General features: G+C 40.8%; 1 protein-coding gene across 2 annotated transcripts in view; it reads left to right on the forward strand.

The window, feature by feature from the left end:
- Positions 1-12,634, forward strand: part of BTAF1 (B-TFIID TATA-box binding protein associated factor 1) — a 55,898-nt gene that overhangs the window by 15,540 nt on the left and 27,724 nt on the right. For both annotated transcript variants that reach the window (XM_077350234.1, XM_077350235.1), the window contains 12 exons: positions 1,743-1,811; positions 3,541-3,630; positions 4,286-4,381; positions 4,487-4,663; positions 5,136-5,276; positions 5,401-5,525; positions 7,057-7,177; positions 7,483-7,587; positions 7,817-7,966; positions 9,957-10,099; positions 10,256-10,430; positions 10,956-11,159. In XM_077350234.1, the coding sequence (XP_077206349.1) occupies positions 1,743-1,811; positions 3,541-3,630; positions 4,286-4,381; positions 4,487-4,663; positions 5,136-5,276; positions 5,401-5,525; positions 7,057-7,177; positions 7,483-7,587; positions 7,817-7,966; positions 9,957-10,099; positions 10,256-10,430; positions 10,956-11,159 (1,596 nt within the window). The remainder of the gene's footprint in view (positions 1-1,742; positions 1,812-3,540; positions 3,631-4,285; positions 4,382-4,486; positions 4,664-5,135; positions 5,277-5,400; positions 5,526-7,056; positions 7,178-7,482; positions 7,588-7,816; positions 7,967-9,956; positions 10,100-10,255; positions 10,431-10,955; positions 11,160-12,634) is intronic.

The raw sequence follows: 12,634 nt of genomic DNA on the forward strand, positions 1-12,634 counted from the left end.
GAGGCCAGAGCAAGGAAGATCTTAGGGTCCCTCCCCCACAGAGATATGCTAGACATCTGTATCTCTCAACTATCTCCCTTGAGGCATGGAGTCTAGCAAGAGGGAGTTTGCCAGGGGGATACAGTTCTTTGGGGGATATTGTTGCAGTTACATTGGGTGATAGTAGTTGTAAGTAATGTTTTTTATTGCATTTTATTGTTTTATCGTAAGCCACCACAAACTGGCTAGTTGGGAGTGGCGGTAAATAAATCAAATTAATATAAATAAATTTACGTGGAGATTTCCTCTCTCTGCCTTAATTACCCCTTCTCATTGCTGCTGTATCCTTGGGGCCCCAGAATCCACAACTCAGCAGATCCAGCCCAGCTCCTGATTTGGCCTACTGCAGCTTCTCCCCCCCGCCCTTTCCCCATTGCCAGTGCCTGTTGCAGGGCAGCCGTGGCTCCTTCCACTCCTTACTGTAATGCTTGCCAGGCCCCAGACATCTTCCAGCCTCTAGTGCTAGGCCTGCTGTTGTCCCAAGGTCACCATGGTACCACTCCCATTGCCCACAGCACTGCAGCTTCCTCTCCCCTTCCGTCACTGAAGCTGCTGCCTGCTGAGGCTCCCCCCCCCCCATTGGCATCACTGCTCTCCACTTTGAGCTCAGCTTCCTTTCCTCCTCCATCAGCATCATTCTTACTGGGTCTGGTGCAGCTTGCTGCCACCATTGACAGGCCTGTGTTAGATCCTGGCCGCTATGGAGGAGGAGGTACAGTGGTATATCACAATTTAAAATATTTCAGATTTGTCTGCAAATCGAGGGGGTCCCTGAACTTTGCAGAAAAAGCAGTTTACTGTCAGTGTGGTCCTAATCAGCTGTTTTAAGTGTCCATGGATGGAGCCACGTGTCACTGTTAGACATGTAGATGCATAAGGTTACTACTTTCATCCTGTTTATCTGGACTTCAGTTAGTTTTATAGAGTCCAGCAGCACCTTTAAGATTTATTCAAGGCAACCAAGATTTATTCAAGGCGTGAGCTTTCAAGTGCATGCACTCTTCCCCAGACTAAATTAACAACTATCATAACTGTAGAGATATAAGGCAAAAGCAAATTATAGCAAATTAATAAACTGTCATAATATCCAAATTAAGCCATATGATAATTCTTTGCTAAAACAGCTAATCAGTCCTTTTGAGTTCAGTTGTAGTTCACAAAAACATAAGAGAAATAAAACTGTCCACGTTAGTAATTAATGGCAGACATTTTTGCAGTTGTTGCTAGCCCCATCCATCTCCAGCCAAGCGTGGAAATATCCCTGCAAGTGACAAGCTCTGCTGGCAATTATCTTGTCCTGAGACCAGAGAGTTAAATTCAAAATTACTTTGCATATTAGTAATATCACATTACAGTCACATTGCCCCAAATAAAATAAATTAAAAAGATGAGGGGATTGTAAGGAATGCTGGCCAATTCAGACCAACATGGCTACCCATTTGAATCTGTCAGTTACTTTTAGTTCAGTTTCTTAATTTGCCAGCAGAGTGGTCCTATACAAAGGCTAAGACTGAATATGTCACTTGTTCTGTATCTTTACAGCTCAGTATTTTCTTTGATGTACAAAACCATCTTATTTCATAATAACTGAATCTAAATGATTATTTAAAGTATATGTACCCCATCAAGATCAGTAAACTGGCAGTTTTGGAGTTTAAGTTTTAGAATTAGTGAACTGACCTTGTTTCTTTTGTCTCTTTTAGACTAATGAATGGCCTTTGGAAAGTTTTTGTGAAGAAGTATGTAATGACCTCTTTAACCCATCATGGGAGGTAAACTATTTTTACCTTATGCTAATTTTGATACTACCCTGGGTTGAATCCAGCCAGCCTTTTTTACTCTGTCTCTCTCAGTTATCTCCATATTACAGCCTCCATCCCACGTGGCTTTTAACATTCTGGTCTCATGATTCTCCACTAGCAGAAAAGCTGTTTGAATCCACCCCTAATTACATTCTTGTGTGTAATACAATTTTTAGAATGGCTCACTCCTATTCAGTTAGTAAGTAAATTTGTTTGTGTTGATCATAACAAAATGTCTTTGTTGTAGTATTCTATGCCAATATTTAACAAGTTGTATTTAATAGTCAAAACCATTTCACACATTATACATTGCCCAGTGTGGTCACACGCCCAATGGGGCTATCGACTGTGTGGGCTTACCTGCGATATTAGGACTAAGTCGCTAAAAATGGTTTCTGGTTGGGGGGGGGATTGCACATTTCTGATAATCAGCTGTTGGTTGCTTTGAATTGACTTATGCTGACAAATGTGCCCACACAGAATTTGTAATCAGAACTTGAGGAAATTATTTAGGTAAAGGTTGATATACAATTCTTTAAAACCTTTACCTAAATAATGTGACCTGGATAGTCCAGTCTAGTCAGATCTCAGGAACTATACCAGGTTGGCCCCGGGTTGATATTTGGAAGGGAGATTACTAAGGAATACTAGGGTCATGACATGAAGGCAGAAATGGCAAACCACCTCTAAACATCTCTTGCCTTTAAAAACCCAAGTCAGATGCAACTTGAAAGCAACAAGAAAAAATCAGGATAGAAATGTGTACTTAAAAGTATGTTGTGGGTTTTAATTGATCTCAGTATATTGAAGATGAGCCTTTGAAGCTAGAGATTCCATCTCCTCAACATTGCCTAATAAGCATTGATCAGGTGTGATTGGTTGATGAAGTAGATGCCCAGATGAGTATTTGCTGAAAGCTCCTAGTTGTTGTAGGGATGCACCAGCTACCCCCCCAAAAAAAAGCCTGGAGTGTTTTTTGGTTTGGGTCTGTTGGACTTTTAAAAAATCCAGTATTTCTGAAAAATCCCAGATCCCAATACTGATATGGTATTTAGAGCCAGGATTTTTTTCAGGAATCCTCAATTTTTTCAGGTCCAATAAACCCAAACAGATAAATGCTGATTTTAAAAAAGCCAGCCTGTGCCTCACACGAGTCTGGCCCCAGGATTTGCAAGAGGAACCAGCCCAAGCTGAGTATAGCTGATTATTCTCCCTAAATCAGCTTTTATTCAGGCTGTTATATCAGTAGCCAGTCAGATTCTCTGGTCTGTAATTGGCTTAAATAATACCCCAAAATTACCAGTGAGGTATTTTTCACGTATTTTTTTCAGCTCAGTTTGTGGCAATTGCACACTGCTAATTTTATGTAAATTTCAGAATTTTTTAGGTAGCTTCATCTTGGCACATCAACATCAACAATACGTAATTCTTAGACCACTTAAGCATAGCTACTGTTCAAGCAGCTGTTATATATGACTTCTACTGATTTTACTACATAATCACACACTTAGCAGAAATACCAAAGATAGTGGTTTTCTCAAAGTGCAGTCAAAATTCTAGATGGTTTGCTTCGCATGGCTTTTCGTTTACACAGGGATGTGTGTTTCCAGTGGCCTCCATGTTATCTGTAAGCCTTGTTTCATGTAACCTTCTATTCTTAACTAAGATCTTGATCTGTTTTGCCCTTCCAACTTTTTAGATCCGACATGGTGCAGGTATTGGATTGAGAGAGGTACTTAAAGCTCACGGGAGAAGTGGAGGCAAAATAGGAGACAGCACTACAGAAGAGGTAAGCAAAGTTAACATGCAAAACCTAGACAAAAGATTCTTTATTTGTAGGGTCAGTTGTAATGCAACTTCTACACTCCCCTAGCTTCCTTAGCCTTACACTGCCCTAGTTCACTTCTCCCTGTTTATGAAACATGAAGCTGTTAAAATAACAGTAAAATATTACCCATGTTGCAATGAGAACTTTCATTTGAGCAGTGGAGAAATTGTTTCTCTTTTGAAGATGTGCTTATCATTCTGGAATAAAGTAGATTTAAATAAAATGACCAGGCAGTTCCCTGTCTCCCTGGAGAAGTCCATTTGTACATGGGTGAAATTGTATTTCTGGTTATTATCCTTCCTGTGTATTATAAGCACACTTGATTTTCTTTCAGTCTTCATCACTTTAGCAACATGTTGATAACTAGATCTTGCAGAGGATTTTAATATTTAGTACACGAGCGTAGAAACGTCATTTTTCTACAGAAATCTCTGCAATTGGGCTCTAGTATTAAGCATCATAGCTAGTAGCATAAAATGTATAACATGGCTTGTCTTACCAGAAACACTCCACATTAATTCTGCTTGTTCAGTTGAGTGTATTTTTTGTGTACATGAGAGCCTATAATAAGAATAAGGTAGAGAATATTTCAACATTTTAACCATATTTTAAATAGATGACTCAACAGCACCAGGATTGGCTGGAGGACTTGGCAATCAGGCTTCTCTGTGTGTTTGCCTTAGATAGATTTGGCGACTTCATTTCAGATGAAGTAAGTACCAATTTTGAAAAGTATCCTCACTTTACATAATAAGTTTTAATTTTAAAAAATGCTTTTCTGGTGTTCCGTTGGGTGATCTCTCTCCTTAAATCTTAGGTTGTGGCACCAGTGCGAGAGACTTGTGCTCAGACGCTGGGGGTGGTGCTGAAATACATGAATGAGACCGGTGTGCATAAAACTGTGGCTATCCTGCTGAAGCTACTGTCACAAGAGCAGTGGGAAGTGAGGCACGGTGGCCTGCTGGGGATCAAATATGCATTGGCAGTTCGTCAGGTAAAATGGTTTTAATATTCTTCAGGCAGATCTTATTTAATTTCTTCTGTGGGAGTTGTGTACATCTGGTATTAGGGCTATGATGGACTTGGGGGTGCTGCTGGTTAGCTAGAATGTAGGTTAATATTCATTTCCCTTGCCCCGCAGACAAGTGGCTTGGCTCTGCAGGTCAGTTAATAGAATTGACTGGTTAACTGGCTGCTGGTTAACAAAAACCTTAGGTATATAATCATTTCAAGTAGAGCCGCTTACATGGATTTTTCCCACCCAGTCAGTGCTAGATAGAAGAGTTTGTTCTGGTTTGGTTTGAGTAAAAAAAAAAAACAAAAGCAGATTTTTGCCGACAAGATACAGAAAGATGTGTTAAAAGGTAATAATGTTTTATGTAATTAAGTATCAGTTTTGTATTAGTCCTGCTTGCAGGCTTGCCATCTGCTTTCTCCTTTGTTCTTTACTGAAACTCTCTTTGCAGGACTTAATAGATACATTATTGCCTAAAGTCTTACCTGCAATAACTGAAGGTCTGCAGGATCTGGACGATGATGTCAGGGCTGTTGCTGCTGCATCTTTAGTGCCAGTGGTGGAAAGTCTTGTCTACCTTCAGCCACAGAAAGTAAGTAGAGCACAGCTACATTTAAATTGTTGTTCTTCTGTTGTTCCACAATTCAGCATACAGTTCCGTAAAAGTAACCTTACCTAGTGTGACTCTTTCCATTGCTGTGCTTTAAATTTTTAAGGTACCCTTTATTCTTCATATATTATGGGATGCACTTCTGGAATTGGACGACCTGACAGCTTCCACAAACAGCATCATGACCCTCCTTTCATCCCTTCTGACTTATTCTCAGGTCCGAAAATGCAGGTAATTGTGATCTGCTTCCTCACTGATGGAAATCTAATGACCTTAGCTCAGTCAGCAGCAAGTTAAAAACTTTGTTTTCTTGTGATTGCATTCTTGAGTCCAACTCTAATAGCTGTTTTTATTCTTTTGGAAGATCTTTAATCTTCTGTTGTTCAATGGTACTTTGCTCTGTTTTGACAAAGAGTGATAGATTGTCTCTTAGAGGATTAATTCAGTACAGTTGCATGCCAGCACTTAGGGTCAGCTTGATGTAGGGCTTAATCTGGCAAGCTGGGGTTGATTCCTTGCTCCTCCACATGCAGCCAGCTGGGTGACCTTGGCCTAATCACAGTCCTGATAGTGCTGTTCTCACAGAGCAGTCCTGTCAGAAGCTCTCTCAGCCTTACTCTACCTCACAGGGTGTCTGTTGTGGGGAAAGAAAGGGAAGGCAATTATAAGCCTTTTTGAGACTCCTTTGGGTAGTGAAAAGCAGGGTATAAAAACCAACTTTCTTTTTCTAGAAACATAGTTATTAAATGTTAGATGTGTACAGTTTTTTTAACCAGTATTTTTGGGTTTACAGGACTCAGGGGAAAATGGGATTTTTTTGTTAAAAGAAAAGTTTAAACCATGCTGCAGGCAAAGGATCTGTGTGCCTCTCTTCTCCTGAAGTGTGGCTAGAAGTTTGTTTTCCTGCAGCTAGCAGTTTTCTTGTGGTGCAGCAATAAGTTGCCCAGAAACTCTCACAGAATCATAGAGTTGGAAGGGATCTCCAGGGTCATCTAGTCCAACCCCCTGCAGAATGCAGGAAATTCATAACTACCTGCCCTCCCACAGTGACCCCAATTCCCAGATGATTGGGCTTCTGTGGTTGGTTTACTACAGCCCAGTTTAAGCCAGGCTGTACAAGAAGCCAGCCCAAACTGAACCAGTGGGAACAGCTTGCTGGCAGGAATAGCTGATCTTCTGTGGTACCTTTAAACTTTAAAGGGACTGCCATAGAAGTCTCACATACAGCTGAGAGGTGGGGAACCTTATCTGGTTCCCCAAGAAAACCTGGATATACTCAGAAAGCCAAAATGTATGTGAAAAATACTGGTGAGGTATTTTTTGGGAATGTTTTTGGCTCTGGTAGATCTGAATACACACCCCTAATTCAGTTTTTCCCATCTGGTACCAGGACCCTACTAGTAAAGGTCTTTTTGCAAGTGTAGGAGAACTTTAAAAGATCTGTGGTTGGTAGTAGAGTGGAAAGCTTAAAGAGCTGCTCTCAGACACTATGGCAGTAGATGATCCAGTGGTCTTAATAAGTTTCTTATGTACTCCTATAAAGATTATTTCAGCTCATTTAAATGGCTGGGTTTCGTTTGGGTGAACTCTTCATAGGATTGAATTGTAAATAGCTTTATGATATATAGAAAGCACATTGCTTGTTTTGCTTGTTTTTATAAATGTATCAATAGGATTTTTTTGTTTTAAAACATATATCTTCATTACCAATAAGAATTTGACTTATTTTATTATTCTTCATTTTTACTCCAACCCACCTCAGTATTCAGCAATCACTCACAGTTCTGGTACCACGTGTGTGGCCATTCCTACATCATACAATATCATCTGTTCGAAAAGCTGCACTGGAAACTCTGTTTACTTTACTGTCTACACAAGATCAGGTGACTAGTTACATTCTGACTAATTTTAGGAGAATGAGAGTAGGAAAATTTTATGTGCTTAATATCTAATTTATGCATAAGTACTGTATTGATTTAATTTCTATATCACTTTCCTTTTAAAAGTGAAGCAGTTTACATAATACAAAAATTAACGAAATGCAGAAATAATTGAAACATAATTAAAATAGCAGACAGCTAAGGTAGTTTGTGCAATCAATATGTCTTAATTCCAACCTGTAGTTTTATATGTTGCCTTTCCTTATTGTCTCGTGATGTTTGGAATTTTCCTCATTTGTTGTCTCTAGAGTTCGGCAGCCTGGCTTATTCCCATTCTGCAAGACATGCTAAGACATATCTTTCAGTTCTGTATTTTAGAAAGTAATCAAGAAATTCTGGAGCTCATTCACAAGGTAGGCCTGCTGTCATTTAAATTTTCCTTGCCCCCTAGTTCTAATTCCTTGCTTGCTTTGTTATGGACCTATATTTTGGATTTCGGATTAGCTAATCTTTATTGATTTGTACTGTACAGTGTCAGAGGCAGTTTGTAGCTTGTATGCTGAAGAGTTACATCAGTAATGGAAAAGATTATCAGCAAGGCCATGTATCTTTTCAACTGTTCATAAATGTTTTCCTGTGTAGGTGTGGCTGGAATTATTAAGCAAGGCATCTCTACAGTATCTGGTAGCCGCCGCTTGTCCATGGATGGGAGCTTGGCTCTGTTTAATGATGCAGCCGTCTCACTTGCCTATTGATTTAAATATGTTACTAGAAGTGAAAGCCAGATCAAAGGTGAGAAAAAAAAACATTCTATGGTATCAATTGGAGGAAAAAATATTGTTTGGGCCAGATGTCACAAGAGCCAGTATGTTGTAGTGGTTGAGAGCAGCAGCCTCTAATCTAAAGAACCAGGTTTGATTCCTCACTCCTCCACATACAGCCAGCTGGGTTACCTTGGGGCTAGTCACAGTTCTCTCTGGACTTTTTCAGCCTTACCTGTCTCACAAGGTGTGTGTTGTGGAGAGAAAAAGTTTTGCCATGGTAAGACTGGGTAGTAAAAAGAAACAGCTCTTCTGTTTGTCTCTAGATAACACATGAAAAGGCTCCTATATACCGTATTTGCCGGCGTATAAGACGACCCCCCAACATTTCCACTCAAAATACAGTACTATGGGCCACTATGGGCAGCTATGTCTATTCCAACTGAAGTGCACCCGGCATATAAGACAACCCCCCACTTGGAGGCATATTTTTCAGGGGGGAAAAGTGTGGGGGGAAAGTGGAAAAATGGGGAAAATACGCCAGCAAATACTGTATTTTCAGAGATCCAATATGTTTTGCGTATCTGCATTTTTCCTTGATACAACCTAATGCTTGGAAACCCAGCCTTGATCTGGTTTTGAAAACAGCTTTTGTTTTGGTCCTATTAATTTAGCTTTTAAAAGCCATTGTTGGAATAATTCAGTAGAAAGGCCAGTTTCAAATCTTCTAAGCTGTAACCCTCCAGTGTCAGTTGAGTCTTCTGTGGGTTGGTCTGGAACAGGGGTGGCCAAACATGGCTCTCCAGATGTCCAGGGGCTCATGGTAATTGTAGTCCATCTGGAGAGCCACAGATTGGCCACCCCTGGTCTGGTAGATGGTGACATACCTTACCTGTTTGATGGCTCATTCGTACATTGCAAAATTCTCATGGCCACCACAAAGAAATTCAGTCAAACATCCACCTGGATTTCCATGCTCAGAACCTAATTTCCATCCATGCATGGTCCCAATTCAGACTAGGACCATGTCACATGGGGCTTCTGCCCGTCTGCCATTCCTAATGCGAAACAACCTCAAGGAACCACTGTTTGCCTCTTTGGACAACCTTGCAAATACTGATGGATCTGTATGCAATGTATATCCAATGTGGCAAATATTGACTCGGGATTGGGAAAACGGTATACAACGGGAGACTTAAGTCCCATTTTCCTGCGATCCCAGCCTGAATTGGGGCCACTGGTGCATAGGAATTAAATTCTGAGGGCAGAACTTTCCAGCACATGTCTCAATTAAATGTGTTTGGAGACCATGTGAACGGTGTAATATACAAATCAGACGGGACATTCTGCTGTTCCGTTGAGATGAGCAGCCTCTAACAAATAATAAATTCTGTTTATGCAGTGTGATGCTGTTATGCTGCTGTTAGTCTATCTGCTTGCACTGCAAATGCCCTATCATTGTGTGGCTTAAATAGCTTTTATTGACCGTTGAGGCTGTTTCTTGTTTATATTTCACCAGAATGATGCTGCCAAGCATCATATGGCTTGCATTTTTCATAAACTCATCTGCTGTTGTCTTTCTGGAATCTAAGCATAGTAGTTGGAGGTTTGGTAGGTCAGATACAACCAACTTCATTGTGGAGCACTGACCTGGGTAGGGGAAAAACTGCACTGTTTTGCTTAGGGAACAGACGAGCAAAGTTGTATGGTATATCATTGCCTGAAGCAAAGCATTCCCGCAGACTTTTGGGGGGAGAGTAAGCCTACATACGTCCTAACTAATACTTGTATGATGCAGCAACGAGTTACGAATACTGCTAGTTTATGCCACTGAAGACCTAATTAGGAGCTTGGAGCAAAGGAGCCGCTAAAGTAACTGACTGATAACAAAGTGAAACACCCCTCAATAGTGCTACAGCTTCTCCAAGGTTCTTTAATTGGAGATTCTTAATGTGCTGTATAGAAAACATTGTATTTGAAAGAGCCACATGGCCAAGCATCATTTTGTCTCTTGTTTGCAGGAAAAAACTGGCAGCAAGGGGCGTCCAGGTCAGACGCAGACTAAGGAGGTGATTCAAGAATACATTGCAGGAGCAGAAAGCGTTGCCGAAGATCCAGCAACCAGAGACTATGTTGTTATGAGAGCCCGGATGATGGCAGCAAAGTTAGTCTGTTGTTCAAAATGTTTACACGGTTGTTAAAGCAATAAGAGTTTATAGATTAGATTGACTTTTTATAACCCTGTTCAAGTTGTAGAGAACATGCTGTTACTTTAAATGTAATGATGAATATAAAATTCACTGTTGTTTTTTTGTTCCAGATTGCTTGGGGCACTTTGTTGCTGTATTTGTGATCTGAGTGTGAACGCCGTTACTCAGGAAATAAAGCCAGCTGAATCACTAGCCCAGCTTTTGCTTTTCCATTTGAATTCCAAGTCTGCTTTGCAGAGGTTTAGTGTTGCATTAGTAATCTGTGAGTGGGCTGCCTTGCAGAAGGTACGGTGCTTACGGTAGTTGAAATTCATGTTTGCCAAAGTTAAATACTTTCTCCATTTGATACAGTATGATAATTGGAAGGTAGCACAAGGAAAAACGTTAAAGCCGTCAACTGATAATGCGATATTCTAGTTCATTATTAATTTTTAAATAAATTACAGGGCTGCAGTCTTTGTAAGCATGCTCCTAATGAGGAAGACTTTTTGACAGGGAACAGTTTAATCCAGTGCACTTTCAGAATTCCCTTGAAATTCAGAAGTGGGTTTTAGATGGTGATTAGTGGGCAGTGGTTTAAAAGACATAAGCCCCCTGTTCTTTTGGGCACACTACTTCCTATATATATGGGCCTCTTGGATACTAAGTGCATTTAATTTCTGTGATTTTGATTAACACAGTAAATATGTGAACCACAATGGAGATCAGTTTTATCTGGTTTAGATTGATTTGTATTCCTGTTTCATCAGCCCCCGAAACCAGAGGATGACATTTGTGATATGTAAAAAGTGGTTTCATGTTTGTTTCCAGGAAAATAAAGTTGTGGCCCTTGCTGTCCAGTCGCGCTTACTTGAGGTCCTTTCAGAGCATCTATATTACGATGAAATTGCTGTTCCCTTCACACGGATGCAAAATGAATGTAAACAACTCATCTCCTCATTTGCTGATGCAAACATTGACATTGGCAGCCGAGTCAACTGTAGCGTGTTTACAATAGATCAAGCTAACGAATTGGTGAGTGAACCGAAAGAGCTACCCTCAGGGTTTTGATGAACAGTGTGAAAAGCACCTGAACAGCAGTTCTGGCCTATTCAGTTGTTTCTGAAAGTAGTTATTTAAAGTAAGCCTGTCCATCTACACAAACGGGTGCATTGATACATTATTAGCCAGAGTACTGTAGAAAGCAATAACAGCTGATAGGATGACATTACACCCTTCCCTTCCCTATGTGAGAGGAGGAACATTCCTTTGTCTGCTGACTTTCATTTCAGAGAAGAGGCTGTGCTAACTTTTTTCGTAGCATCACAACTTCTTTAGGAGTAACTGCTAGGCATTCAAAATATGGTCGAAGCCAATTTTTTGGATGACTAAGCTTTGAATTTGAGTTCTGTTACGTCAGGCATCTTGCCTTTGGAAACACTAGTTTTTGGGGGCATGTTGTTCTAATCCAGCGGTCCTTCACCTTTAGAGCACTACCACCAATCAGCTGTGCAATGTTTGATTGGCCATTTCACACATGCAAAAAGCAGGCTGAAATGTAGGAGTGGGTTTCTTTTCTAGTTTTTTCCATCACTCCCCACAAGCTTTTACATCTCTGTTCCTGGAGTTCAGGAGGAAGAGAAAGATTGCTAGTATTTTCGCCTATTTGCAAATACTTTTTTATTTTTTTTATTTCTGAGCCATCCCTCTCCATAGCGGTCTCATGGTGGCTTACAGCAAATAGCATGCATACATGTACCTACACTAAATCTCAAGCAACCATGTACCTGATTATTTATTTATTTTATTTTTTATATTTATATACTGCTGTCCCCTGAGGCTCAGGGTGGTTTGCATAAAACAGGAAACAATAAAGATAACTTAGTAGTTATAACAGTGAGAACATTAATTCAAGTACAGCATAGTGATGGCCCTGTGGGTTGGACGAATTGGTGGTGGTTTTCATTGGAGAGAGGCTTGGGGGGCCAATGGAAGGTGATTGGTTCAGGTTGACTTCAACCAAATGCCTGGCAGAGGAGCTCCCTTTTGCAGGCCCTGCAAAATTGTTCAAGTTCCATTAGGGCCCTGATCTCCTCTGGGAACTCGTTCCACCAGGTGCGGGCCAGGATGGAGAAAGCTCTGGCTCTAGTTGAGATCAAGCAAGCTTCCATGAGGCTAAGGATCACCAGGCAGTCGCAGGTAGCGGAGCGTAAGGCTCTTTGAGAGATATAGGCAGAAAGGTAGTCCTTCAGGTACACTGGGCCCAGACCACATGGGAGTGTGGGACCTCCATGGTGTTGCTATGAGTACCCTGGCCACTCCATTCTGGATCAGATGTAGTTTCCACATAAAGGTTAAGGCAGGCTTGTGTAGAGTGAGTAGCAGAAGTCCAGTCTAGAGGTGACCATTGCATGGATCACTAGGCTAGTTGTTCCGAGGCCAAGTAGGGCGCTAGTAGTTTGGCTTGGCAAAAGTGATAAAATGCCAGCTGTGCTACTTTCATGACTTGC

The sequence above is a fragment of the Paroedura picta genome, chromosome 8 (genome assembly GCF_049243985.1).
Source record: "Paroedura picta isolate Pp20150507F chromosome 8, Ppicta_v3.0, whole genome shotgun sequence".
NCBI classification, from domain to species: domain Eukaryota; kingdom Metazoa; phylum Chordata; class Lepidosauria; order Squamata; family Gekkonidae; genus Paroedura; species Paroedura picta.